Source organism: Physeter macrocephalus, chromosome 17 (genome assembly GCF_002837175.3).
Source record: "Physeter macrocephalus isolate SW-GA chromosome 17, ASM283717v5, whole genome shotgun sequence".
Taxonomy (NCBI): Eukaryota; Metazoa; Chordata; class Mammalia; order Artiodactyla; family Physeteridae; genus Physeter; species Physeter macrocephalus.
This window is the reverse complement of record NC_041230.1, coordinates 1,954,535-1,979,315: the sequence shown is the minus strand read 5'-3', so window position 1 is coordinate 1,979,315 and position 24,781 is coordinate 1,954,535. Positions and strand designations below refer to the sequence as shown.

Below are 24,781 nucleotides of genomic sequence, written 5' to 3'. Positions count from 1 at the left end.
TCTCCAGGATAAATATTCCAATATCTAGTGACAAGTGAGCACTAACTTGAAACTTTGCCACATTCGCTACATCTGTAGTGTTCTGTCCAGTATGGATTATCTGATGATTGGTGGGATGTGAGCCCTGAGTAAAGGTTTTGCCCATTCATGGCATTTGTGAGGTAATCTCCGGAATGAATTCTTTGGTGAATGACTTTCTTGTCTAAGGACTGGTCATACTAAACACACCTACCCAATTTCTCTCCAGAATGATATTTTCAGTGAAGCCTAAGACATGGACAGCTGCTAAAACCCTTGCTTAAAGTTCGTCGTCAATGTGGATTACCTGACAGTAAGATAAGCTTCTAAGTACACTGAAGGATTTTTCACACTCATCATATTTGTCAGGCAGCTTTCCAATATGAAACTTCAGTGCACCTTAAGGTATGAATTTTGACTGCAGACTTTGAGAAATTCAGTACATTTCTAGAGTTTCTGTCCAGTATAGATTATGTGATGGTGAGGCTTTGCCACACTCATGACATGTGCATAGTTTCTCTCCACTATGAATCTCCCATGAATTTAAAGTGTCAATTTTGTTTTGTTTTGTTTTTTTTAAGGATTTTAAAAAATTTTATTTATTTATTTATGGCCGCATTGGGTCTTCATTGCCACACGCAGGCTTTTCCCTAGTTGCAGTGAGCAGGGGCTACTGTTCGTTGTGGTGTGCAGGCTTCTCATTGCGGTGGCTTCTCTTGTTGCAGGGCACGGGCTCTAGGTGCACAGGCTTCAGTAGTTGTGGCTCACGGGCTCTAGAGCGCAGGCTCAGTAGTCGTGGCGCACGGGCTTAGCTGCTCCGCAGCATGTGGGATCTTCCCAGAGCAGGGATCGAACCCGTGTCTCCTGCATCGGCAGGTGGATTCTTAACCACTGTGCCACCAGGGAAGCCCAAAGTGTCAATTTTGAGTGAAGACCTTCCCACATATATCATGTTAATATGATTCCCCCTTTGTATTTATTACCTGATATGTAGTGAGAGTTGAGATCTAAGTAAAGGTTTTTCAACAGTCTTTACTTTTGTAAGGTTTCGCTTTTGTATGAACACTCTGATGCTTTGCAAGGTATGCTTTTCGACTAAAGCAGCTGCCACACTCATTACATTTGTAAGGTTTCTCTCCAGTATGAATTCTCTGATGAATTACGAGATTTGAATTCCGATTGAAGACCTTGCCACACTCACTACATTTGTAAGGTTTCTCTCCAGTATGAACTCTCCGGTGAATTGCAAGGTATGAATTATAACTAAAGACTCTGCCACATATATCACATTTACATAATTTCTGTCCTGTATGGATTATCTGATGTCTCCTGAGGTTTGAGCTGTGATTAAAGATTTTTCCACAGTCTTTACATTGGTAAGGTTTCTCCCCAGTATGAATTCTCCTATGAACTGCAAGGTATGAATTTTGACCGAAGACTTTGCCACATACATCACATTTATATGGCTTATCTCCTGAATGGATGATTTGATGTTGTATGAGATGTGAGCCAAAATAAAAGGTTTTGCCACACTCATTACATTTGTAGTGTTTCTCTCCAGTATGAATTATCTGATGACTGACAAGGGTTGATCTAATACTAAATACCTTCCCACACTCATTACATTTGTAAGGTTTCTCTCCAGTATGAATTCTCTGATGACTTGCAAGGTTTCCTTTTTGACTAAAAGCCTTGCCGCACTCATTACATTTGTAAGGTTTCTCTCCAGTATGAATTCTGCGATGTTTTGCAAGGTATGAATTCTGACTAAAGACCTTGCCACACTCATTACATTTGTATGGTTTCTCTCCAGTATGAATTCTCTGATGAACTGCAAGGTATGAACTTTGACTAAACACTTTTTCACATACATCACATTTATATAAGTTCTCTTTTGTATGGATTATCTGATGTCCAGTGAGGTGCAAGCCATGATTAAGGGTTTTGCCACACTCGTTATATTTGTAAGATTTCTCTTCAGTGTGAATTGTTCGATGAATTGCAAGGTCTGAATTTCGACTAAAGACTTTGCAACATACATCACAATTAAATATTTTCTCTTTTGTATGGATCAACTGATGCTGAGTGAGATTTAAGCCCCGATGAAAGGTTTTGCCACACTGATTACATTTGTAAGGGCTTTCCATGCATGCACTCTGGTCTTGTGTCAGTATTGAAGGATGCATAAAATCATTCTCAAATGAATTAGAAATGGTGGTTTGGACAGTAGGAGAAGTTCCTTGAAGTGGTGAAAATGAGGCACTAATGCTGATACTCTTGTCAGCTTGATTAAATTCACCAATTTTCTCTTCACTTTTGAAAATATGCAGTTCATCCTGAAAGCTTAATGCCAGCCTGTTTTCAGTAGGCTTGATTCCTCCAACACTTCTACCATGTCGATCTCTCTTATCAGTCAGCTTTTTGTTATGGTTTATAGGCATTCCTTTATAACTTCTTTCCTCATCTCTTGGCTGAGACTCAAAGTCATGTGTATTTTCCTGGATTTCCCTGAGGTAAAAATGCTTCATTTTATTCCTTTCATGTCTTCCCAATATCAGTGTTTGGAATACTTCTGCTCTATCAGTGTTTGCATTTAGTTGTAATTTCTTGATCACATGTACGTGAGAGATATCTACAAGATATAAAGAACCATAAGTATCCCATTCATCCCAATTCATTAAGTAAATAGTTCATGTTAAATACATGATATTACACCAAAATTAGTACCTACACAAAACAGTTATGAAAATTCCCAACCATGATATTAAAACCTTTAAAAACACAAAAGGAATGATTCTTTACTAAAGATAAAGTGATCCAAGGTAATTCCACTTAAATTTAGGGTACCCAATTTTCAAACAACCTATTATCATTGGAAAAACTTCTGTTAGCTATCAAAGAAAGTGTATTTTTCAACCATGACACCAAAGCACATACCAATTAGCAGTAAACATACTGGTGCCTCGTAACTGAGGAGAAAAGAATATTATACTATACATATATTGCGCATACTTGTTAAATAGAAATGAATGCTAAAAAAACAGACAGTAAATAATTGTAACAGTAAATAATCCAAAACTAACTTATTCAGTGAATAATCTCAAGGAGTGGCGGTTTCCAATTGGGAAACAAATATAGCATAGAGAAAATGGTGAATATGATAAAACAGTATTTTAAAAAACAAAATTTTCCTCTAAAAACGTGCTGTAAATCTATGTACCCAGGAAGAAGCATAAAACATTCTGAAAGACCACCTTCTGTATATCACAATTAAATATCAATAAATGAAATATTCTCCAGTTATATTAACAGCCATTAAATAGAACAACTCCCTACCTGTTCAGTGCCCTAAAATATCCAGTTCATTGGCTCCAAAATATACATAATGAAGAGAGAGCAATTTGTGAATTTATTTAACTAGGTTCATACAACAAAGTGCAAAAGAAAGGCATACAATATATAAAGCAAAAAAAGGGACATCATAATAAACATGCCAGAATATTAATATCTTTTTTATACAAAAGCCACTTTTGATTCATTAATATAAAAAATGCACTATTTCTGGGAATTCCCTGGCAGTCCAGTGGTTAGAATTCAGCACTTTCACTGCCACGGGCCCAGGTTCCATTCCTGGTTGAGAAAGTAAGATCCCGCAAGCAGCGTGGTGTGGCCCAAAAAACAAACAAACAAACCCCCCCCAAAACCCCCACTATTTCAAGCCGTCTAACATTACTAGTTTCTTTCGAAAGGCTTGAGGAAAATTATCAGAATTTTTTAAGTAAGGAAAGTGGAATCACAGGTTTATGTACATGACCCCAACTGACGCAGAAAGTAGTGAGATCCATGATGTGAACCTTGACCGACAGACTGAGACAACATATTCTTAAACATGACCGCCCACCCAAGCAGTATAGATTACAAAATACTACAACAAATATCAGGAGTTGAGAAAGAAAACTTCAAGGGAGACGCAAGAAGTGAGCTGGATAACTACTAAGGTTATTCAGCCACCCCTCCGGGAAATGGTTTCTGAGTCATCACAGCTACACACAAAATGATTTAGGTTGTGTCATGAGACAGTTGTTCAATATATAAAGAGGCATTATTTTTACAGTGTGAGTGATGTGGAAGGTGGAGGGATGGGTGAAGGAGTGCTGTAGAAACTGGGAAGGTCACGAGAATAACTTAAATGTGCTAGGAAATAACAATCTTTCCATCCACATCAAGGTACCATGTAAGGAAAGGTCAGGACTGAGAAAGGGCCTGAGTGGAGCACAGAGTTTTTTAACTATGGGAATTATACTACGAGTATGGGAAGAACTGGAAGAGATTTAAACACTGTAGAAAGAAATTAACTTTAAATCTATTACACTATTTGCTATGCAAGGTATCAAATTCCAACAGCTGTATTTCCATGCACATATTCAATAAAAACATATATAACATTCAAGGAGATGGTGCAATAATGTTCTTAGCAGAAAGCAGAAGAAAATACCAGAAGACCAGCAGAAGGAGATGGATCAGTCTATTCTGTACACACACATGCAGAACAAAGTAATAAGATCAACACTACTGTAAAGTAGGGAGATCATGATTTCAGAATGAAGATCTCCTGGCTGGGTGAGCAGGGTTTGTATGGGGAAACAAAGATAGCAGAAAGCGCTGGAGAAAGCCTGAGCAATTTCAGGACAGGATCACAATAGTTAAGTAAGCAAAGAAAGAAAAAAATGTTACTAACTAAAATATAGGTTACATAACATAACTTGGTATATAAAATGTTTATGTTAACACTCCCTGTTATTAAACATGACAGTGTTCTTTTAGCTGGCCTCTCTAAATACTGAAAATCATATCATTAAATTTCTTAACACAAACTCTGCAAAGAAAAACAAAACCATGAGAAGTGATGTCAACAGAACAGTAAGCCACAGGAACTCATTAGCGCCATGAGGAAGCCAAGTTAAAAACAATAAACAAAAAAGAATTTGGGAAAACTCTACAAACCAGTAAAAAAAAAGTGGCAGCACCCAGGCAACTGCCTATCCTGAAAACACTAAACCGAAAAATGTAGGAAAGTTCATGACAATTTCCTGGCCTGTGACTCCCCACCTCCTTCTTACATTGCATTGAGATTGAACTGGAAGGAGCCTCCCAATTACCAGAGGTGTCCTCACGGGGAAATGCTAAAAACATGATAAAAACACTCAGTAAACCAGAAATAGAAAGAAATGACCTCAACATAGTAAAGGACATGTATTAAAAGTCCACAGCTAACATCATACTCAATGGGAAATGACTTAAAGCTTTTCCTCTAAGATCAAGAAAAAGACAAGGACACTTGCACTCAGTATTTCTAAAAAAAAATTACTGGAATTCCTAGCAAGTACATGTAGGTAGCAGAAAAAGACATAAAAACAATTCCAATAGCAAAAAGAAGCAAAACTATCTCTTTTGACAAATGAAATGATCTAATAAGTAAAAAACCCTGGGGAATTCCCTGGTGGTCCAGGGGTTAGGACTCCATGCTTCCTCTGCTGGGGGCCCAGGTTTGATCCCTGGTGTGGGAACTAAGATCCCACAAGCCGTGCAGCACGGCAAAAAAATAAAAAATAAATAGATAAAAACCCGTGAAGATTCTTAAAAAAAAATTTGATAGAAATAATGAACTCAGAAAGATGACAATATATAAAATTGACAAACAAAAATCAATACTGTTTCTATACACTGACAATAAAAAATCAAGAAGGAAATTCAGAAAACAATTCCATTTACAATACCATCAAAAAAGTAAAGTACTTGGCAAAACTTTACAGAAGGTAAAGATATATGCACTATAAGCTAAAAACACAGCTGAAAAATATTTGAAAAGACACAAATTAATGCAAAGATATCCCAAGTTCATGGATTAGAAGTAAATATTGTCAGTACGTAAATACTACCCTAAGTGATCAACAGATTCAAAGCAATTCCTAATAAAATCCCAATAGTGTGTCTCGAAGAAACAGATAAATCCATCCTAAGATTCAAATGCAATCTCAAAAGACACTCAATAGCAAAACCAAGGTTGAAAAGCATGAAGCTGGAGGTTTCACAATTATTTCAAAATTCTTAGAAACCTAAACTAACCAAAGCAGTATGGTACTAGCATAAAGACAGAGAGAGAGACCATGATGTTCCACAGGAGTATCAGGACCACTCAATGGCGGAAGGGCAGTCTATTAAACAAAACGAATTATGGTTCAGATTGAAGGTATCACTCCATAAGTTCTCTGATTTAGATGTTTCAAAATTAGCTGTTGATGTAGAAAGAACAATAGCACACAGGTGACCCCAAAATGGTGTCAACAACAGTTTACACAACAGCCTCACAAATATGAGGATGTGAACTTGGGCAATGTTATCCTGAGGAGAAATTCCTATTCACCATTTACTGAGGGTGAAAGGGGATGGTCATAGTACATGTGAACACCACTATCACAGTGCCCTTGAGACAGGCTTTTGTGACATTGCTCAAAACCAGAAAAAAACCTGGAAAGATTTATCAGCCAGGCTCTGGTGATACTTTCTATTTCATATCATAGAATATGCAGGCCACTTCACTATAGCTTTAAGTGGTGATTTTCTATATAGCAGGAAAATATTACAATATATGAGGGATAGTATTCTCATTCAAAATTATCTGTCACCCAGTAAACGCACCCTATAGAGAGTCCACCAGCAGTTGTTGATCAACGAAGGGTGGATTATCACACCAAAGATTCTGCATAAAATTTCAGAGCCTAGTTCTATGTATTTCATAAACAAGTTTCAGAGGCAAAATCACACAAACTTAGGAGAGTATGAAATCAGGAAGAGAATACATTCCCAGACTCGGTAGAGCAGTACAGGAGTGAAAAAAATATGAGATAAGTGTGTCAGCTATCATAGAACCTTCAGATGGAACAATGCGCTCTAGCCACAGATGCCAAACTAAGAGCCTGAAAGATACATATATGCTCCTCAGTAGGACTGGGGATCAAAAAAGGATCTCTCTGTCCACTGTCCTTAGTTTTCCTAAGTAATAATTACAGAAGGTAGAATGCACCTCCCTGTTACACACAAGCCTGAAGAATGTGGCCAAAGCAGAAGCAATGCAGGAGGGATCTAAACAGGCAGACAGGGCTTGAGACAGCTCCATGCAGGTTCTGAGATGCCACATGGAAACAAAGAGTCTCCCATCTTCTGATGAGGTCTCCTAAAAACATCAAATGGGGATGGAACCGGGAAAGGTTCAGGAATTGGAGTCTGGAGGCATCAGCTCTTATCTATGTGGACTGAGAACTGAGCATCCAATGGAATGAAGTCAAGAAGGAGAGATGAGGGGGCAAGAGACCCCTCTGAAAAAGTCCACCTCATGCTCTCCTAATTCAAGCAACAGGAGCTCACAGAAGCCAGATGGCCGAGTGTTGTAGATCATGATAAAGACCTTGCCTTTGTCTCTGGTGGAGCTGCAGCACCACTGGAGTGTGAAAGAATACATTTTACATGTGGAAGGACAAGAGGGATAAGTTACGGAGAAGAAAAATTTCCTCTGAGAGTTCAAATAATAAGTAAATTTTTGTATTCCCATAGAATTCTCTGATGAGGGGAAAGTCTCCAAACACTATTAATAACGAGGCTTCCCCTCGGCGCTTCTGAGATCTGACCTGTGTTCACACTTTGATACATCCCCAAAGGTATTCAGATCACTCTTCACAGTCCAGGGCACTTTCTCTTGTTACAAAGTGGGTAAAATATTCAGATAAGAAACAGAAATTCCTCCACATAAGAGGAAGGAAACATGATTTGCTGTGGCTTTTCCAGAATCCTGGTCTCTTGTTCAACTGAGAACTGAGGTGACTACAGATGGAAACAGAAAAATATTTCAAAAAATTGACCTGCTCTTTACCTCCTGAATACACAGGGAACAGTATAATGTGCAGAAACGTAGTTCTTTTCCTAAAACTCCTAAATCAAAAGCACAGAGGTAGGAAACAGGAAAATGGGTATATTAAAAGTTTCCCATTGAGCTTTATATATATGTAAGCTCTGGAACAACTCCTGATGTATCATGAAGTGGGCAGGTCATCAGAGGAAAAGGTAGATTTAAACTCCTGATGCTGCATCCTGAAGCTTTCCATTTCTGAATCAACAAGGATTTCAGATCAGTCAAGCAAAACAGGGGCCCCCAGGAGGCACACAATGGAAAATGCAAAGATACATAAGGGCAGATCCCAATTTCTGGAGGGAAGTTATCCTCACCCAGGGAGACCAGGTTCCTGTAGGTCTCCAACATCACGTCCCTGTACAAGGCCCTCTGAGCAGGGTCCAGGCATTCCCACTCCTCCTGAGAGAATTCTATGGCCACATCCTTGAAGGTCAACTGTGCCTGAAATGAAAACACATTTCACCAAGGGGCCATGAGGAGAATTCTTATTTTCACACAAAATGAGAAGACGTGAAAAGATCAAGTTGAAGTATGTACTCTGACAGATCCATATAAAGATATCTGGGGAAATTATGGGTCTCTAATTTTAATTTCTTATGCTTTTTCATAGAGATTATGATAACCTGTAATCAATGTGTATTTTTCATTTTTGTGGACAATACATGAAATACATATAAATAAAATTCAACAATGAGTTCTCTATCCAGAAGTGTTAGATTATGTCTTACACACTGAGTGCTATTCAAAATCTAGATGAACTACACTATGAGTGGTGGCTTTAGAGATGACAAAGTCCACAGTGCTTTAAAAAAAAAAAAATCAAAATCTTAAATTACAATGACGATAATAATAGCAATGACTAAAGGTGTTTGAATACTTCACAGATGCTAAGCATTACTCTAAATGCTTTATAGATATGAACTTTTTTATCAACATTGTAGCTCAGTAGAGAAAGATCTGTTCCCATCCTGCAGAGGAGAAAACTGTCAGAGACAGTTGGAGAAACTCAACTTAGTTCAAGCTAAGAAATGATACAGCAAGCACCTGAATTAAGGTGGATGCGGTCTTGAACTGAAGATAAAGAAGCAAAAACTGAAGTAACAGAAGAGCATTGGAAGCACATTGCCAGAGGATTCTCCCAGAAAACTTGAAAGAAGTTGAACAACATGAAAGGCAGTAAAAGGTCATTATAGATGTAGGCACACGTGCATGCGTGCGCGCGCGCACACACACACAACGTGTTAGTAATCTTACTAGTATCTGAACCATTAACAGGATAGTGTAGGAGAAATTCAAGGCCATGTAATATATTTATGATATAATTTCAACTGCAATAAAATATAGTACATAGTTATAAAATTATGATGTCTTTTATCAAAACCATGGACTTGCACATCCATGAACTCATGGACACATATGTAAATGCACAAATAACTGAAACGAGAGAAGTTGTCTCTGGATATATTATTGCATGATTTTTTTCATCATCATTTTTATTTATGTGAATTTCAGCATCTTTGGAACAATGAAAAAGTATCAACTGTACTAAATGGTACTAACATGAAAAAAATAGGATCCTTTAACTGCAATCTCTTTTGAATACCCATATATAAATACAATTTAAACCACAATATTGACATAGGTAGGTATTAACAAATGCAAAGCAGAGTTTATTTCTGTATTCCACACATAAAACACTGACTCAAAATTACAAAAGTTCTTACTATTATACATTAATTTAAGAGATTAAGAAAAAAATTATCACAATAGTAAAGTTAAAAACTACTTGGAGAATTAAATATCATGACTAAAAAGAATATGGAAAAAAGTATATTGTAATTAAGGAAGAATATTTCACCAAATGTCATGATTAGAAGGAAACTTGACACATTCCCTCTGAAGTTACAGTGGAGTGAAGGGGGCTGGCTAGGGCGCCTGCCTTTCACCACTGTACAGTGTGCCTGAGCAGGAGCCATTAGAGGCAGTAACAGGAGGAAAACAGAGGGCAAGAGACACAAAGAGAGTGTGTCAGAGAGTTGGAACTGTGAACATTCACAAATCTAAGGACATAGAAATCTAAGAACAGAGAAAGGATGTGAAAAGACAGTCCATCCTAAAGAGAGTAGGGGTGACTATATTACATCAGAAAAAATAAAGACAAAAACTGACACAAGAGACAAAGGATATTATATAATGATAAAACAGTCAATTCACCAGGAAGATATAACAATTATAAATATATATACATCTAACACTAGAGCTTGCCCAAATATGAAGCAAACAACAGAAACAGACAACAGCAAAATGTCAGTATGAGACTTCAATACTCTAGTTTTATCTACACATGGAAACAACTTATAAGGAAACAGAGAACTTGAACTACACTAAATAACAATTGTACCTAAAAGACATGTACAGAACACTCCACCCAACACCAAAAAACATCCTTCTCAAGCAAACACGAAACACTCTCCATGACAGACCACAAAACACATCTTAGGCCACAAAACAAATCTTAACAAATTTAAGGAGACTGAGATCTAAAAAGTATCTTCTCTAACCACAATGAAATGAAACTTGAAATAACAAACAGAGGGAAAACAGGAAAACCCCCAAAATGTACAAATTAAACAGCTGATTCTTAAAGAAGCAATGGCCCGGGCTTCCCTGGTGGCTCAGTGGTTAAGAATCCGCCTGCCAATACAGGGGACACAGGTTCGAGCCCTAGTCCGCGAAGATCCCACATGCCGCGGAGCAACTAAGCCTGTGCACCACAACTACAGAGCCCCAGCGCCACAACTACTGAAGCCGACGTGCTTAGAGCCCGTGCTCCACAACAAGAGAAGTCACCGCAATGAGAAGCCCGCCCACAGCAACAAAGAGTAGCCCCTGCTCACCGCAACTAGAGAAAGCCCACAAGCAGCAATGAAGAGTAAACACAGCCAAAAGTAAAATAAATAAATTTATTTTTTAAAAAAAGAAGCAATGGGTCAAAGAAGAAATCACAAGGAAATTGTAAAAATATCTGAATGAAAGTAAAAACACAACATACCAAAATTTATAACAGGAAGTCAAAACCATAGTAAAAGGGAAGTCTACAATGCTAAATGCTTACAACAAAAAGGGGAAAGATGCAAACCCTGTACTGCTGTTCAAGAATGTACTGAGAGTCCTAGCCAGAGCCATTAGATAAGAAAAAGAAATCAAAGTTATACAAATTGAAAAAAAGTAAAATTACCTTTTCCTCTAGGTGACAAGGTATTACATGTGCAAACCAAAAAGGCTCCATGAGAAAACTACCACTTCAAAAAACAACTTCAAGGACTTCCCGGTTGGTCCAGTGGTAAAGAATCCACCTTCTGGGCTTCCCTGGTGGCGCAGTGGTTGGGAGTCCGCCTGCCGATGCAGGGGACACGGGTTCGTGCCCCGGTCCAGGAGGATCCCACATGCCACGGAGCAGCTGGGCCCGTGAGCCATGGCCGCTGAGCCTGCGCGTCCGGAGCCTGTGCTCCGCAATGGGAGAGGCCACAACAGTGAGAGGCCCACGTACCGCAAAAAAAAAAAAAAAAAAAAAGAATACACCTTCCAAGGCAGGGGACTTGGGTTCAATCCCTGGTCAGGGAACTAAGATCCCATATACCACAGGGCAACTAAGCCCGCGAGCCTCAATGAGAGAGCCCATGCACTCTGGAACCTGTGTGCCACAACTAGAGAGAGAGAGGAAAAAAAACCCACGTGCCACAACTAGAGAGAGAAGACCATGCGCCACAACGAAGAGCGTGCACCTCAACGAAAGACACTGCACGCCACAACAAAAGATGCCGCACACCTCAATGAAGATCCCGAGTGCCACAACACCTGACACAGCCAAAAAAAAACAAAACAAAACAAAGAAAAAACAACTTTGGAAAAATTGCAGCAGGGAATTCCCCAGCAGTCCAGTGGTTAAGACTCTGTGCTTTCACTGCCATGGCCCTGGGTTCAAAACCTGGTGGGGGAACTAAGATCCCACAAACCGCAAGCCATGGCCAAAAAAAAGAGAGAAAGGAAAAAAAAAAAATCAGCACACAAAAATCAGTTGCCTTGGTATACACAATGAACAAATTCAAAAGAAAGTTAGAAAACAATGCTATTTACTATAGCATCAAGAGACAGACTAGGAAAAAATTACCCAAGGAGGTGAAAGACTTGCACACTGAAAACTATTAAATGTTGCTAAAAGAAATCCAAGGATATACAAATAAATAAAAAGACACCGTGTACTCATGAATTGGAAGAATTAATATTCTTAAAATGACTTTATTACTGAAAGTGTTCTACAGATTCAATGGAATCCCTGTCAAATTTTCAAAGGCAATTTTTGCAGTTAAAAAAAAAATCATACTAAAATTCATAGGGAATCTCAAAGGACCCCAAACAGCCAAAATACTCTTGAAAAAGAAGATGGACATCATTTTCAGATTTCAAAACATATTACAAAGTAATCAAGATGATGTGGTACTGGTATAAGCACAGATACATAACCCAGTGGAAGAGATTAGAATACCAGAAATAATCCAGTGAATATATATAAAATGTACAGACAAGGGTGCAAAGACTACACAAAGGGGAAAGGACAGTCTCAATAACAAATGATGCTGAGCAACTATATACATACCAGCAAAAGAATGAAGATGGAACCTTACTTGCATCAAAGGTAAAAACTTCTGTATCACAGGATACAATCCACAGAGTGAAAAGACAACCTCTGAGGAACGGAGGTGATGAAAGTGATTTAAAGAATTTCCCACTGTCAGAGATTTAGGTTGATTTCATAGTTCAAACTCAAGAATGGGATAAAACATTCCCTGGTGGTCCAATGGTTAGCGCTTGGCGCGTTCACTGCAGTGGGCCCGGGTTCAATCCCTGGTCGGGGAACTAAGTTCCTATAAGCCTTTGTGCGGCATGGCAAAAAAAAAAAAAAAAAAAAGTTAAAAAGACAGAACAAATTATCTCTTACTGGTCTGTTTTCCAGATTTTACCAGATACTGTGCACATTAACGTCCAGCTTCTTTATCCTGCTTGACAGAGAGCAGACAGTGCATCCTGATGGGGCCCTAAGCAATCCCTGCTGTCCAGTAGCACTGACACCACGTCTCCAGTCCATGGGTGTGAAGCCCTGCCCAGGACTACACCCAGTGGAGCCTCTTCACAAGTTCCAGGTCACTGGGTCATGGGGAGACGGGAATCTAAGTGGACATGACAGGCCCTGAGGGAAGGACCCGGGTGAGGGTGACTGTACAGGTGTCCGGCAGGATACTTCAGAGTCAGACAAGATCAGCGAGTCCAAAGAAGGGCATCTCAGGAAGGACAGACAGAAGAAACAACTGAGAATATGACTTTACCTGAGAAAGAGCCATTCCTGACTCCTTTTCTTTCCTCTCCCTCCTCTTCTGAGTTTCTTCCTCAGGCAACGTGTGTCTTTAGAGGTTGACCTTGAAAGTTGAAAACAGGCTGTTTAATGCTTAGAATCAACACACCCCCTCCCTGAGTCACCACCACACACACAGGGAAGCCCTCAGCATGTGGAACAGACGGTCCTCTGCCGCCCACTGTCCCAGGAGGGGCTCAGGACAGTAACTCCCACACAGAGTCCAACAAGGGAGTTTTCCACCCTTTCTTCAGCGAGTCCAAAGAAGGGCATCTCAGGAAGGACAGACAGAAGAAACAACGGAGAATATGACTTTACCTGAGAAAGAGCCATTCCTGACTCCTTGTCTTTCCTCTCCCTCCTCTTCAGGGCTTCTTCCTCAGACAACGTTGAGTCTTTAGAGGTTGACCTTGAAAAGTTGAAAACAGGCCGTTTAATGCTTAGAATCGACACACCCCCTTCCTGTGTCACCACCACACGCACAGGGAAGCCCTCAGCATGTGGAACAGACGGTCCTCTGCTGCCCACTGTCCCAGGAGGGGCTCAGGACAGTAAACTCCCACACAGAGACCAACAAGGGAGTTTTCCACCCTTTCTTCAGATCAGGCTCCCCTCCCGGTGAGGCCCTCACACACCCAGCAGCAGCGGGCACCTCAGCTGGACCCGACGATCCCCTGCGGGTCACAGACCAGCCCTGATCCATCCCCACGCAGAGCAGAGCCCCTCAGCCTCAGCCCAGATCTCAGCCCTCGGGAATGGGGGAACTCAGTGATGGATCTGGACTGGAATATTCTCGGGAACCTTAACTATTGTTAAGGTTGGACCCCCACACTGACAATATGAAGAGGAATCCCTGGTCAGAGGGTACAAAACAGGTCTATACAAAATTCTTCATCAATCTAAGGAAAAGCCTGAGTTGAGCAGCACTCAGAGCAGGCAAGCCCAGCACAGCCCCCACTTGCTTTTCATTTTCCAGGTTTAGTGAGGCCTAACAGATGTATAACAATGCTGTACATATGAGGCATCCAATGTGCTTATTAGACAGGTGTATACACTGTGTAATATTCACAATAGAGTGCTTTACACATCCATCAACTCACAATGAGCATTTTATTTCTGTGTGCTAAGAACAGTCAACTGTTACTCTCTCAGCAAATACCAGGTATATAGAAGAACAGTATGATTAACGATAGCACGATGAACATTAGATGAACATGTTGCAAATATTTACCTAAATATAATGATTTCATTTCCTTTGGATATCTAGACAGAGGAACCTCTAAATTGTTTTCCGTAATAGCCATACCATTTACATTCCCACCAATGAAGCACAAACGTTCCCTATTCTCTGTGTGTGTGTGTGTGTGTGTGTGTGTGTGTGTGTGTGTGTGTGTGTGTGTGTGTGTTTTGACACAGGTAGGGAGAGGACCGTAGAGGAACCAGCGCTGGCCTGGCAGCAACTAAGTAGTGGCTACACCTTCCCAAGAATGTGCTTCAGTACTACTAATCACTGTGGTATTGCTGGCCCTCTGATTCTTGGAACAATCTCTCCCTACATTAAAGAACTTAATGGCCCCTCTCAGGTTCTGTCCACAGAAACATACCTAGCAAAATCTCCCTAATGAAAACCTTCTGCCATTTGAAGCTTACTACTCATAATTTCCCTTCTGGACTCAAATGAACTTACAAACTTTCATGGGGTCCAACACAGTCTCGATAAAACCCATAATGATCAACTCGTCGTGCTAGAAAATACCAGAAAACATGCCAAACTCTAATAAATCATGCCAGAGGGAAAAATACATATAAGACACCCAAGGAACCAGTAGATGCAAAATACCATATTTTCATTCACAGTAACCACAGCCCAAACACTGTCATCTTCAAAAACTACATATAAAAGAAAGATGTTTCCAACGATGCACATCCCCCAGTGAGACCCAAACATCCCCCAAGGCAACACTCCAATTCCCCTTTCCTATGTTTCACAGTGCAACTGAAAATTTCTTTATCTGCAACACAAAATACTAAAAAGTACCAAAGGTAAACAACAAAATGACCTCCATATTAATCTAAAAACTGCACAATGATTCCTCTCTTTTTTTTTTTCTGGAGCAGGAAGGATTTATTACTTGCAGCAAGTAAGGAGAACACCAGAGATCTTTCCCAAAGCAGTGTCCCTGCACAATGATCCCTGACCTCCCAGAATACCCAACACAAGTCACTTGCGGAGTGGACGCTGTAGGGCACCCTCTAGCTCCACTGCCTGAGGACAAGGCACCCATCCTCCTGCAGCCAAGAATCCCTGTGGGCTCAGCTCAGGCCATACTTCTAACATCGGAGGAAAATGATTTTCTGTGCCTAAAAGCACTGCCTTCATTCCTCCTCATGTATGGCCATGAAATACCAGATTAAACCAATGAATGGAAACCTCAGTCTCAACAGCTAGGTCCCAGGGAACCTGAGCTGAGACACCGTGGCACCTCAAACCATGCAATGCACCCCACAACTACCCATAAACCCAATTCCAGGTGCTCCAGCCAGAACTGAGACATTACTTGCCAGGAGTTCCACACACCCCTTGAGCCCAAAAGGGACAAATGCATACACCATTCATTGGGCTCACCTTGAAGCCCACACTTGCTGCCATATCCCTCCTGCAGGCTCTCCTCCAATTTTCCCATTGTTCTGCCTCTCCTCCTTGCACTCATGGGCAAACAGGGCTAAAGGACAAAAGTACCTCGCAGGAAAGCCATCGCACCAGGAATACACACAAGCTGCCACCAAAAGGACCCTGGGCATTCAATATGCAGGTCAACAAAGTTGGCCCTCCTGGGAAAACTCACGAGAAGAACGTTACGGAGTCCAGTTACAAAGGACATTTGAATTCAGTGAGGGAGACTCCAAGACAGGCGGTCCCCAGATTTCTTGTCTCCAAGACAGATGGTCCCCAAGTTTCTTCTCTCCTGTTCTCCCAGCTCACAGGTAATTAAAAGATACCCTAACTCTTTGAGGGAAGTCTCCTTCTTTCCTCCTTAGGTTCTGGACTTTAGCCCACAGTTACCACAGTGAAATCACTACCCCTGACTCTGAGCAGATGACCTGCCGGCAGGCAAAGCTCCTGTCCAAGAAGGCGACTGGTCCCTGGATGTGCACAGCCTGGAACACTGGGGGCTACGGCGGAGCAGTGACACAGTACACTAAACACAGGGACACCTCAACATACTACATGAGGACATCAGTTCTGTAGGGCTTTTTTAGCACTCCCTGCATCTTTTTGCTCTTATTTTGAGTAATTAAGCAGCCATATGGGGTAATAATCAATTAGAGTTGAAATGTCCAGAACAAATGTAGGAACCATCCTCATCACCTACCCTGTTCCCCTGGTCTCCCCTGAGGATTATTCAGCCCAACCCACAGTCCCAGCCACTAAACACATCCCCAGAGGGAGCTGCTGCAGCCACCCAGGGAGGAAGAGGAACACTGTGCATCCTTCAATGAACGGAAAAGGAGGAGACTCCAAATAATCAATGGAGAGGGGCATTTCTGTTGAAGGTGACGGATACAGAGGCAATAAAATGTGACACAGATAGTCAGGAGGAGATGGGGAGCCCTCTCTGAGCCTAGACCTGAAGAAGGACAAGGAGCCTGAGCCATGGTGACTTAAAGGCCAAAGGTAAGAACAGGACCTAAGATCTGACACAGAAAAGGTATTGGTGTTTGGAAACAGAGAAAAGGTGAAGGTGCCCAGGTCAGAGTGAACCATGAGAACAGGGTCAGCTCCCAGGATGAGGCTGGAGACCCTGGCAGGGCCCTGAGGATACAGGGCTGAGTAGCCACAGGGAGGAGTTGGGATTTGTCCTGAGGGCAAATAAGAGCCAGTGCAGGTCTGAGTGCCAGAACTGGCATAAACTCTCCTCAGATTTATACTTAATGCAGAGAAATATTTCTGACTACGGTCACTTCTACTCCGAGCCTGTGGGAAGACAGGAACCCATATACAATTCTAAATAAAACTAGACACTCTCTCCAGAAAGACGACACACACAGACACACACCCACTTTGGCCAATCACTTCAGGGTCAGTGTTACTCTGACTGAGAGTTTCTGGTCTAGTCTCTCATCTCCATGTTACAAGTCAGCGCCCTGAGGCCCAGAAGGGAGACTCTTCTGAGAAAGTCCTGGTCGAGTGAACAGAATCAGGTGTAACTGAATTCTGAAATGAGATCCTGAGGGGTCGGTGGGCAGAGTCTGTCCTTATCGCCTGTCCCATTTAAAACACCATCTTTCAGGTGCCTGATCAAAGGAAACTTCTCTTTCAAGGTCTGATCACACTGACACCAAACAGGTAATTCTTGTTTTCCAGAAAAATCACAGTAAAATACTTTAAAAGTAAACAATTGCAAAAGCATAGTTGCTGGTGCATAAAACACTGCAAGTGTTCAGCTTAGCAACAAGACCTGAGCAAACTTCTTCATCATGAATAGAGGAATAAAAGGGGAAAAAATATTAGACTAACTGATTAAACTAGGTTTTGACTGTTAATATAAAAGATCACTGACATATCTACCATGTACTCATCGAAAGAGTCTAAAATTATTTACTAGTTACCAAAAAACTTTACCAGTATATAAAGATAAAGCAGGAGAAGAACTCAGGTGTCAATTATATCTGAATCAATAAAAAATAATTTGTGAATTTTTAAAATCTAAAAATCCTGCTGTCAGTGTTTTTAAAAAATTGAGGATTTATCATATTTAGAAAAGAATCACATGAGTAGAATACATAAGGCCACCAAACTTATTTCACAAGTTAGTAATTATTTGCAGGAAATTAGATATCTAATGCACTAAGATATATGCAAAGTTAAAAAAAGACATAAACGGGGCTTCCCTGGTGGCGCAGTGGTTGAGAGTCCGCCTGCCGATGCAGGAGACACGGGTTCGTGCCCCGGTCTGGGAAGATCCCACATGCCGGCCCGTGACACCCCTTCTGTCCCTGTTACTCTCCCTTCCTCCCCACTCTCCGGCACCCCAGGTGGCTGTGCTTCCTTCCTGCTCTCTCTCTTCCACTGCTCTGCTAGCCACAAGTTGTCCTCTGTGTCTCTCCCAGGACCAGGATGCTCTGAAGGCCATGGTTCCACCTTTTATCCTCTCCCGGACTTTCTGTGCAGGGCCTTACCACTGCTGCTTCCCCCTACTACCACTGATCCAGGGCCTCTCTCTACGTTGCTCTCCAATCCCTGGAGATCCGGCTTTTTCATTTACTTCTCGATTTTTTTCACCTGCTATTTTCAAGGCTTACTTAGTCTCTTTCATTTAACTGTCTCTTTATAAGCTCCTCAGCCATCCTCTACGTCTCCATCCGTTCTCCCTCATTCTTTCCACCCTGTCAGCTTTTCTATCTCTCTCTCAGTCGCTCTGTCTCTGCTCCCCCTGTTCCCCCTCGCCCACATATTTACAGAGACGGAGACGGAATAACATGCCGCCTACCGGAAGAGACCATTCTCCAGCGGGGTGGAATTTCAGACGGAAGAACACTGGGTGTCACACGCCTGGCCCAGGTCACTCCCCGCCCCCCAAGCCGGGTGAGGGAAAGGGCTGACTACGAAGGGGAGGCCAGGGGAGCAAAAGGACCGGGCTGAGGAGACGCTAAGACAGAAGGGCGGGGAGGGAGGGAGGGGGTCTCAGGAGAGGGGCGGGCTCTGCAGAACGCCAGGAGCGGGGAGAGGACGCGGGCAGTCCGGGAGCGGGGCGGCCGGCGCTGCCCTCCAGGGGCCGAGAGGGCGAGGCTGGGGGGCGCGAATCCACCTCGCGGAAGGGGACGTTACAGGGGGCAGGAAGGGGCGGAGGCAGTAATGGACTTAAAGCAGGAAAATGTCGCGAATGGAGGTGTCTACCTGGACCGAAGGCAGAAAAGCCAAGGGCACCGGGACCGGCCTCGGAGCGAATTCAAACCCAAAGGAAAACATGCCCGACCTGTAACGGCGACGTCTGGATTTACTGGGAGCGTAGGGCCGGGTGCTGGGATTTACGGTCCTTGGTGACCCCCACACTCTGAGGATGGAGAAAGGGGGTCCGCGCGGCACAGATTCACACTAGAAAAGAAAACTTACTCTCAGCAGGGTGACCTTCTCTCCGCGCTGTCCGCTTCCGCTTCCGTTATTAACGGCGCGAGCGCGGAGTTAGAAGCAGGGCTTCTGGGGGCGGGGCTTGGGCGGAGCGCTAGCGGCGAGGGGCGGGGCGAGGAGGGAGCCCCTGTCAGTCCAGGGAGCGCCGTTAGGCGGGGCAGGAGGCGGCGGGGGGTAGGTTGGTCCCTGCAGCTAGAAACTGCTTGTTTTAATTGACTGTTTGCTACAGTTTTAAGGCAAAAGCTTACCGTGGCTTGGGCCAGTTATATCGGAAACTAAGATGTTTCCTCCTAACGAGTCGAGAATGGTGTCAATAAAAAGCTGTTTTTGCCAGCAGTTTGCTGGCGTGTCTAAGTGAATTGAAAATGTATATGAGATAAAAGGTTCCAGGTAGGGCTTCCCTGGTGGCTCGGTGGTGAAGAATCCGCCTTACAATGCAGGGGACTTGGGTTTACGCTCTGGTCTGGGTAAATCCCACAGGCCGCAGAGCAACTAAGTCTATGTGCCACAGCTGCTGAGCCTATGATCTAGAGCCCGCGAGCCACCACTACTGAGCCCATGTGCCACAACTACTGAAGCCCACGTGCCTAGAGCCCGTGCTCCTCAACAAGAGAAGCCACCGCAACGGGAAGCCACGCACCTCGATGAAGAGTAGCCCCCGCTCTCCGCAACTAGAGAAAGCCCTTGAGCAGTAACAAAGACCCAACGCAGCCATAAATAAATTAATTAATTAAAAAGAAAACACACTTGCTACATTCCGCTTCCTGATGCACACAGATCTCATGGTGCAATATGACTGTTAGAAATACTTGTGAAATACTGTTCAGATGAATTGCCTAGGATATTTTCCACTTGTTTCATGAAAATTAATGTGTGCAGGTATTTATCAGATTACAAATATGAATCATAATTTTTCAAGAGGCCTTTTGAAAGGCTATTAAAAATTTAAGTTATAGTAATAAGCATTATATCTCAACTGTTATAAAATTCCATTTTGTGAATCCTATATGATACATATGCATATTTATTTAGTGAACTATGGTTGATTTACAATATGACATTCACTGCACATGCACAGCATAGTGATTCAGAATTTTCATAGATTATAAAACTTATTACAAAATAATCGCTATGATCCCCTGTGCTGTGCAATATATTAAGATATTGCTTATCTATTTTATACAAAGTATTGACAGCTTGGCTCTCTCAATCCCATACTCTTATCTTGCCCTTCCCCTCCTCCCTCCCTTCACAGGTAACCTAGTTTGTTTTCTCTGTGAGTGTGTCCTATTTCAGTATATACATTCATTTCTTTTCTAGAGTCCACATGTAAGTTATATCAAGTAGTATTTGTCTTTCTCTGTAGGACATATTTCACTTAGCATAATACGCTCTAGGTCCACCTATGGTGCTGCAAATGGCAGAATTTCATTCTTCTTTGTGGCTGAGTAATATTTCATTGTAGATATGTATACCATTTCTTTAATCCATCTTTTTCCTTTGTTTATGGCTTTTAAAAAAAAGAAGTTTATTTATTTTTGGCTGCGTTTGGTCTTCATTGCTGCACACGGGCTTTCTCTAGTTGCCGCGACTGGGGGCTACTCTTTTTTGCGGTGCATGGGCTTCTCATTGCAGTGGCTTCTCTTGCTGCGGAGCACAGGCTCTAGGTGCGCGGGCTTCAGTAGTTGTGGCTCGGGATCTCTAGAGCACAGGCTCCGCAGTTGTGGCGCACGGGCTTAGTTGCTCTGCGGCACGTGGGATCTTTCCGGACCAGGGCTCAAACCCGTGTCCCCTGCATTGGCAGGCGGATTCTTAACCACCGCACCACCAGGGAAGCCCTAATCCATCTTTTTCTTGATGGACACTTGGGTTGCTCCCATATACTGACTACTGTAAATAATGCTGCTATGAACATTGGGATGCATGTATCTTTTCAAACTAGTGCTTCCATCATTTCCAGATATATACCGAGGAGTGGAATTCCTGGATCAAATGGTAGTTCTATTTTTAGTTTCCTGAGGAAGCTCATTTTGTGAGTCATGTATTTCATTATTATTTTTAAAAACACAGTTTGCCCAATTTATCTATTTCATTTGCATTTCTTCCGTTTTACTTCACTGAAATGCCTGGAGGATGCATAAATCAAGGGGTTGTTTTAAGATTTGTGTGGCATGTACACAGAGAAATGACAGATGCAATGTATGAATTCTATAACCATGAAGACAGAATCTCCTCACATTTCAAGTTTATTGAGAGACCTGGAATAGTACCAGATAATGAACTAGTCTCACAGTGGCGTAGCAAGAGACTTATTGCTAATGTGCAGGTGCATCACTGGGATTTTATTTTATTTTTATGATTATTATTATTTTTAGCCAGGCTGTATGGTATGTAGGATCTTAGTTCCCAAACCAGGAATTGAACCCACGTCCCTTGCATTGGAAGCATGGAGTCTTAACCACTGGACTGGCAGGGAAGTCCCTGTCACTGGCATTTTGGAAACACGGTCTGTCAATTTTACCTTAAAAATGTCTCTCTCACAGAAAGACTCATAGAGATAGAAAATAGACTTGTGGTTGCCAAGGCGGGGTCGGGAGGGAGAGGGATGGACTGAGAGTTTGGGGTTAGCAGATGCAAACTATTATATGTAGAATGGATAAACAACAAGCTCCTGCTGTATAGCCCAGGGAACTATATTCAATATCCTGTGAGAAACCATAATGGGAAAGAATATTTTTTAAAAAGACGGTCTGTATGTGTATAACTGAGTCACTTTGCTGTACAGCAGAGATTGACACAACTTTGTAAATCAACTATACTTCAATTTTTAAAAAATGTATCTCTCCAGTTCCTCCCCTTCTTGCCATTGTTCCTATCGTCATGTCTTCCTTCCACTGGTACAATGGGAAATAGAACTCCTCTCTCTAACACCTTGTAGGCCATGGTTAGTAAATCGGAACAATTTTCTGAATTCAACATGGAGATATTAGCTTGTTTCTTTTATTGTATAATTTGCATACAATAAAATATACAGTTTTCACGTTCACCATACAGTGGGATTTAGTATGTTTGCAATGCTGTCCAACAACGATTTCATCATTCGTCATCACCTCTTAAAAAAAACCTGTACGCATTAATAGTTATTCAGCGCTCTACCCTGAGCCACAAGCAAATATTTAGCTACTTTCCATCTCTACAGATATGACTATTCTGGGCATTCTATATAAATTAAGTCACACAATATATGGACATCTCCCTTCTTGTACTTGGCATAATGCTTTCAAGGGTCATCCATGATTAACTTTTATCAGTGCTTCGTAACTTTTATTTCTGATGAGAAACATTCCAGTTTGTTTAAACATTCATCATTTAATGGAGCTTTGGGTTCTTTCCACATTTTGGCTATTATTTTAAAAATGCCTCAGGCTTCCCTGGTGGCGCAGTGGTTAAGAATCCGCCTGCCAATGCAGGGGACACGGGTTCGAGCCCTGGTCTGGGAAGAGCCCACATGCCGCGGAGCAACTAAGCCCGTGTGCCACAACTACTGAGCCTGAGCTCTAGAGCCCACGAGCCACAACTACTGAAGCCCCCAGGCCTAGAGCCCGTGCTCCGCAACAAGAGAAGCCACCACAATGAGAAGCCCGCGCACCGCAACGAAGAGTAGCCCCCGCTCGCTGCAACTAGAGAAAGCCCACGCGCAGCAACGAAGACCCAACGCAGCCAAAAATAAATTAAATAAATTAAAATAAATAATGAAAATTAAAAACGCTTCTATCAACAATCTTTTACAAGGTGTTAACGTGGAAAATGTTTACAAATCCCTTGGGTACATATGTAAATGTGGATTGCTTGGTGGGTTATTGTGATTTTTAAGAAATGTGGATTTGGTCATTTGGACGAGTAGTGCATTATTTCCACTCTCATCTTATTTGGCAAAACTGGTTGATTTGAATTTTAAGGAGCAATAATATTTTATTGCAAACTACAAATAAAAAGGAAAATGGTAATTTAAGAAAGAATTTATATTAGGACCTACAACTTTCCAAAAGTAACAATCTGCACAAAAGGTTGCCACAAAACTATTCACCAAATACGTTCCCAGTCCACCTGTGCTCATCTATAAATTACTTTATTAAGATGAAATGTAGCACACATATGTATATCATATTTAGCTTCTAACTAGTAAAATCAGATCTACATTGGATAATGATATTTTTAAAAGGAGAATGAATCACCCAGGAAATAATCATTTGCGGCTAAACTAACATTTTGAAGTCCTTAAACTCCGATTTTTCAATAAACAGTATGGTAACAACAACAAAAAAAGAATTATTTCCTGTCTTCCAGAACAGCGTAACGTTAAGGTAACATTTTCAGGGCTTACCCTCAGTTGAATATATTCTGTATTTTCAAGGAAATACTTCTTTTTTATTTACTTATTTAAAAACATTTATTTATTTTGGCTGCACCAGATCTTAGTTGCAACAAGCGGGATCTTTAGTTGCGGCATGGGGGCTTCTTAGTTGCGGCATGAGAACTCTTAGTTGAGGTATGCGTGTGGGATCTAGTTCCCTGACCAGGGACTGAACCCAGGCCCCTCCATTGCGAGCACAGAGTCTTACCCACTGGACCACCAGGGAAGTTCCACTTCTTTTTTTGATTGAAGGATAGCTGATTTACAATATTGTATGAGCTTCAGGTGTTCCTCAAAGTGCTTCAGTTATATAAATTTTTTTCAGATTAATCTCCATTGTAGGTTATTCCAAGATAGTGAATGTAATTTCATATGCCATACGGTAAATCCTTGTTGCTTATCTATTTTATGTATAGTAGCAAGTAAATCCTATTTGAGCCTCTAGTACTTCACGGAAAATATTTAATGTTCCTTCCCCAATATTTAACATCTCAGAGTTATGATATAGTAGTTATATTACTATATAGAGTCTAATATTAAAATATATTTGGAGGTGATATTAGAATATTTCCCAACTACAAGCCTTTTGTATATTTCTCACATTCAGGTAGGATGGCATGGATAAAAAAACATCTCAAAATGGATTGCTTTACTTCTTACCCTGATACTGGAATCAGAATAACTACATCACAATTGGAGAGGGAATTCTCTGGCAGTCCAGAGGTTAGGACTTGGCACTTTCACCGTGAGGGCACCGGTTCAATCCCTGGTCAGGGAACTAAGATCCCGCAAGCTGCGGGGCACAGCCAAAAATAAAAACAAATTGGAGAATGATTTAAGTGT

General features: G+C 41.6%; 2 protein-coding genes across 2 annotated transcripts in view; both read right to left on the bottom strand.

The window, feature by feature from the left end:
- The window catches only part of LOC102989806 (zinc finger protein 83-like), a 60,479-nt gene extending 57,900 nt beyond the window's left edge, over window positions 1-2,579 (bottom strand). Inside the window, exon 1 of the mRNA XM_028478271.1 lies at window positions 1,107-2,579. Within this exon, the coding sequence (XP_028334072.1) occupies window positions 1,107-2,546 (1,440 nt within the window). The 5' untranslated portion in view covers window positions 2,547-2,579. The remainder of the gene's footprint in view (window positions 1-1,106) is intronic.
- LOC114484035 (zinc finger protein 525-like) lies at window positions 2,565-19,499 on the bottom strand. Its single transcript, XM_055079200.1, has 5 exons — window positions 19,294-19,499; window positions 13,713-13,803; window positions 8,299-8,425; window positions 7,704-7,896; window positions 2,565-2,650 (listed from the first exon to the last, which is right to left on the bottom strand). The coding sequence occupies exons 2-4, from the start codon at window positions 13,725-13,727 to the stop codon at window positions 7,877-7,879; spliced, it is 162 nt and encodes a 53-aa protein (XP_054935175.1). The 5' UTR covers window positions 13,728-13,803; window positions 19,294-19,499; the 3' UTR covers window positions 2,565-2,650; window positions 7,704-7,876.
- Between the last annotated feature and the right edge of the window lie 5,282 nt (window positions 19,500-24,781).

Coding starts and splice junctions, on each gene's coding strand:
- LOC114484035 (XM_055079200.1), bottom strand. Junction 7,897..8,298: donor CAGGAACCTGGTCTCCCTGG/GTGAGGATAACT, acceptor TTCCATCTGTAG/TCACCTCAGTTCTCAGTTGA.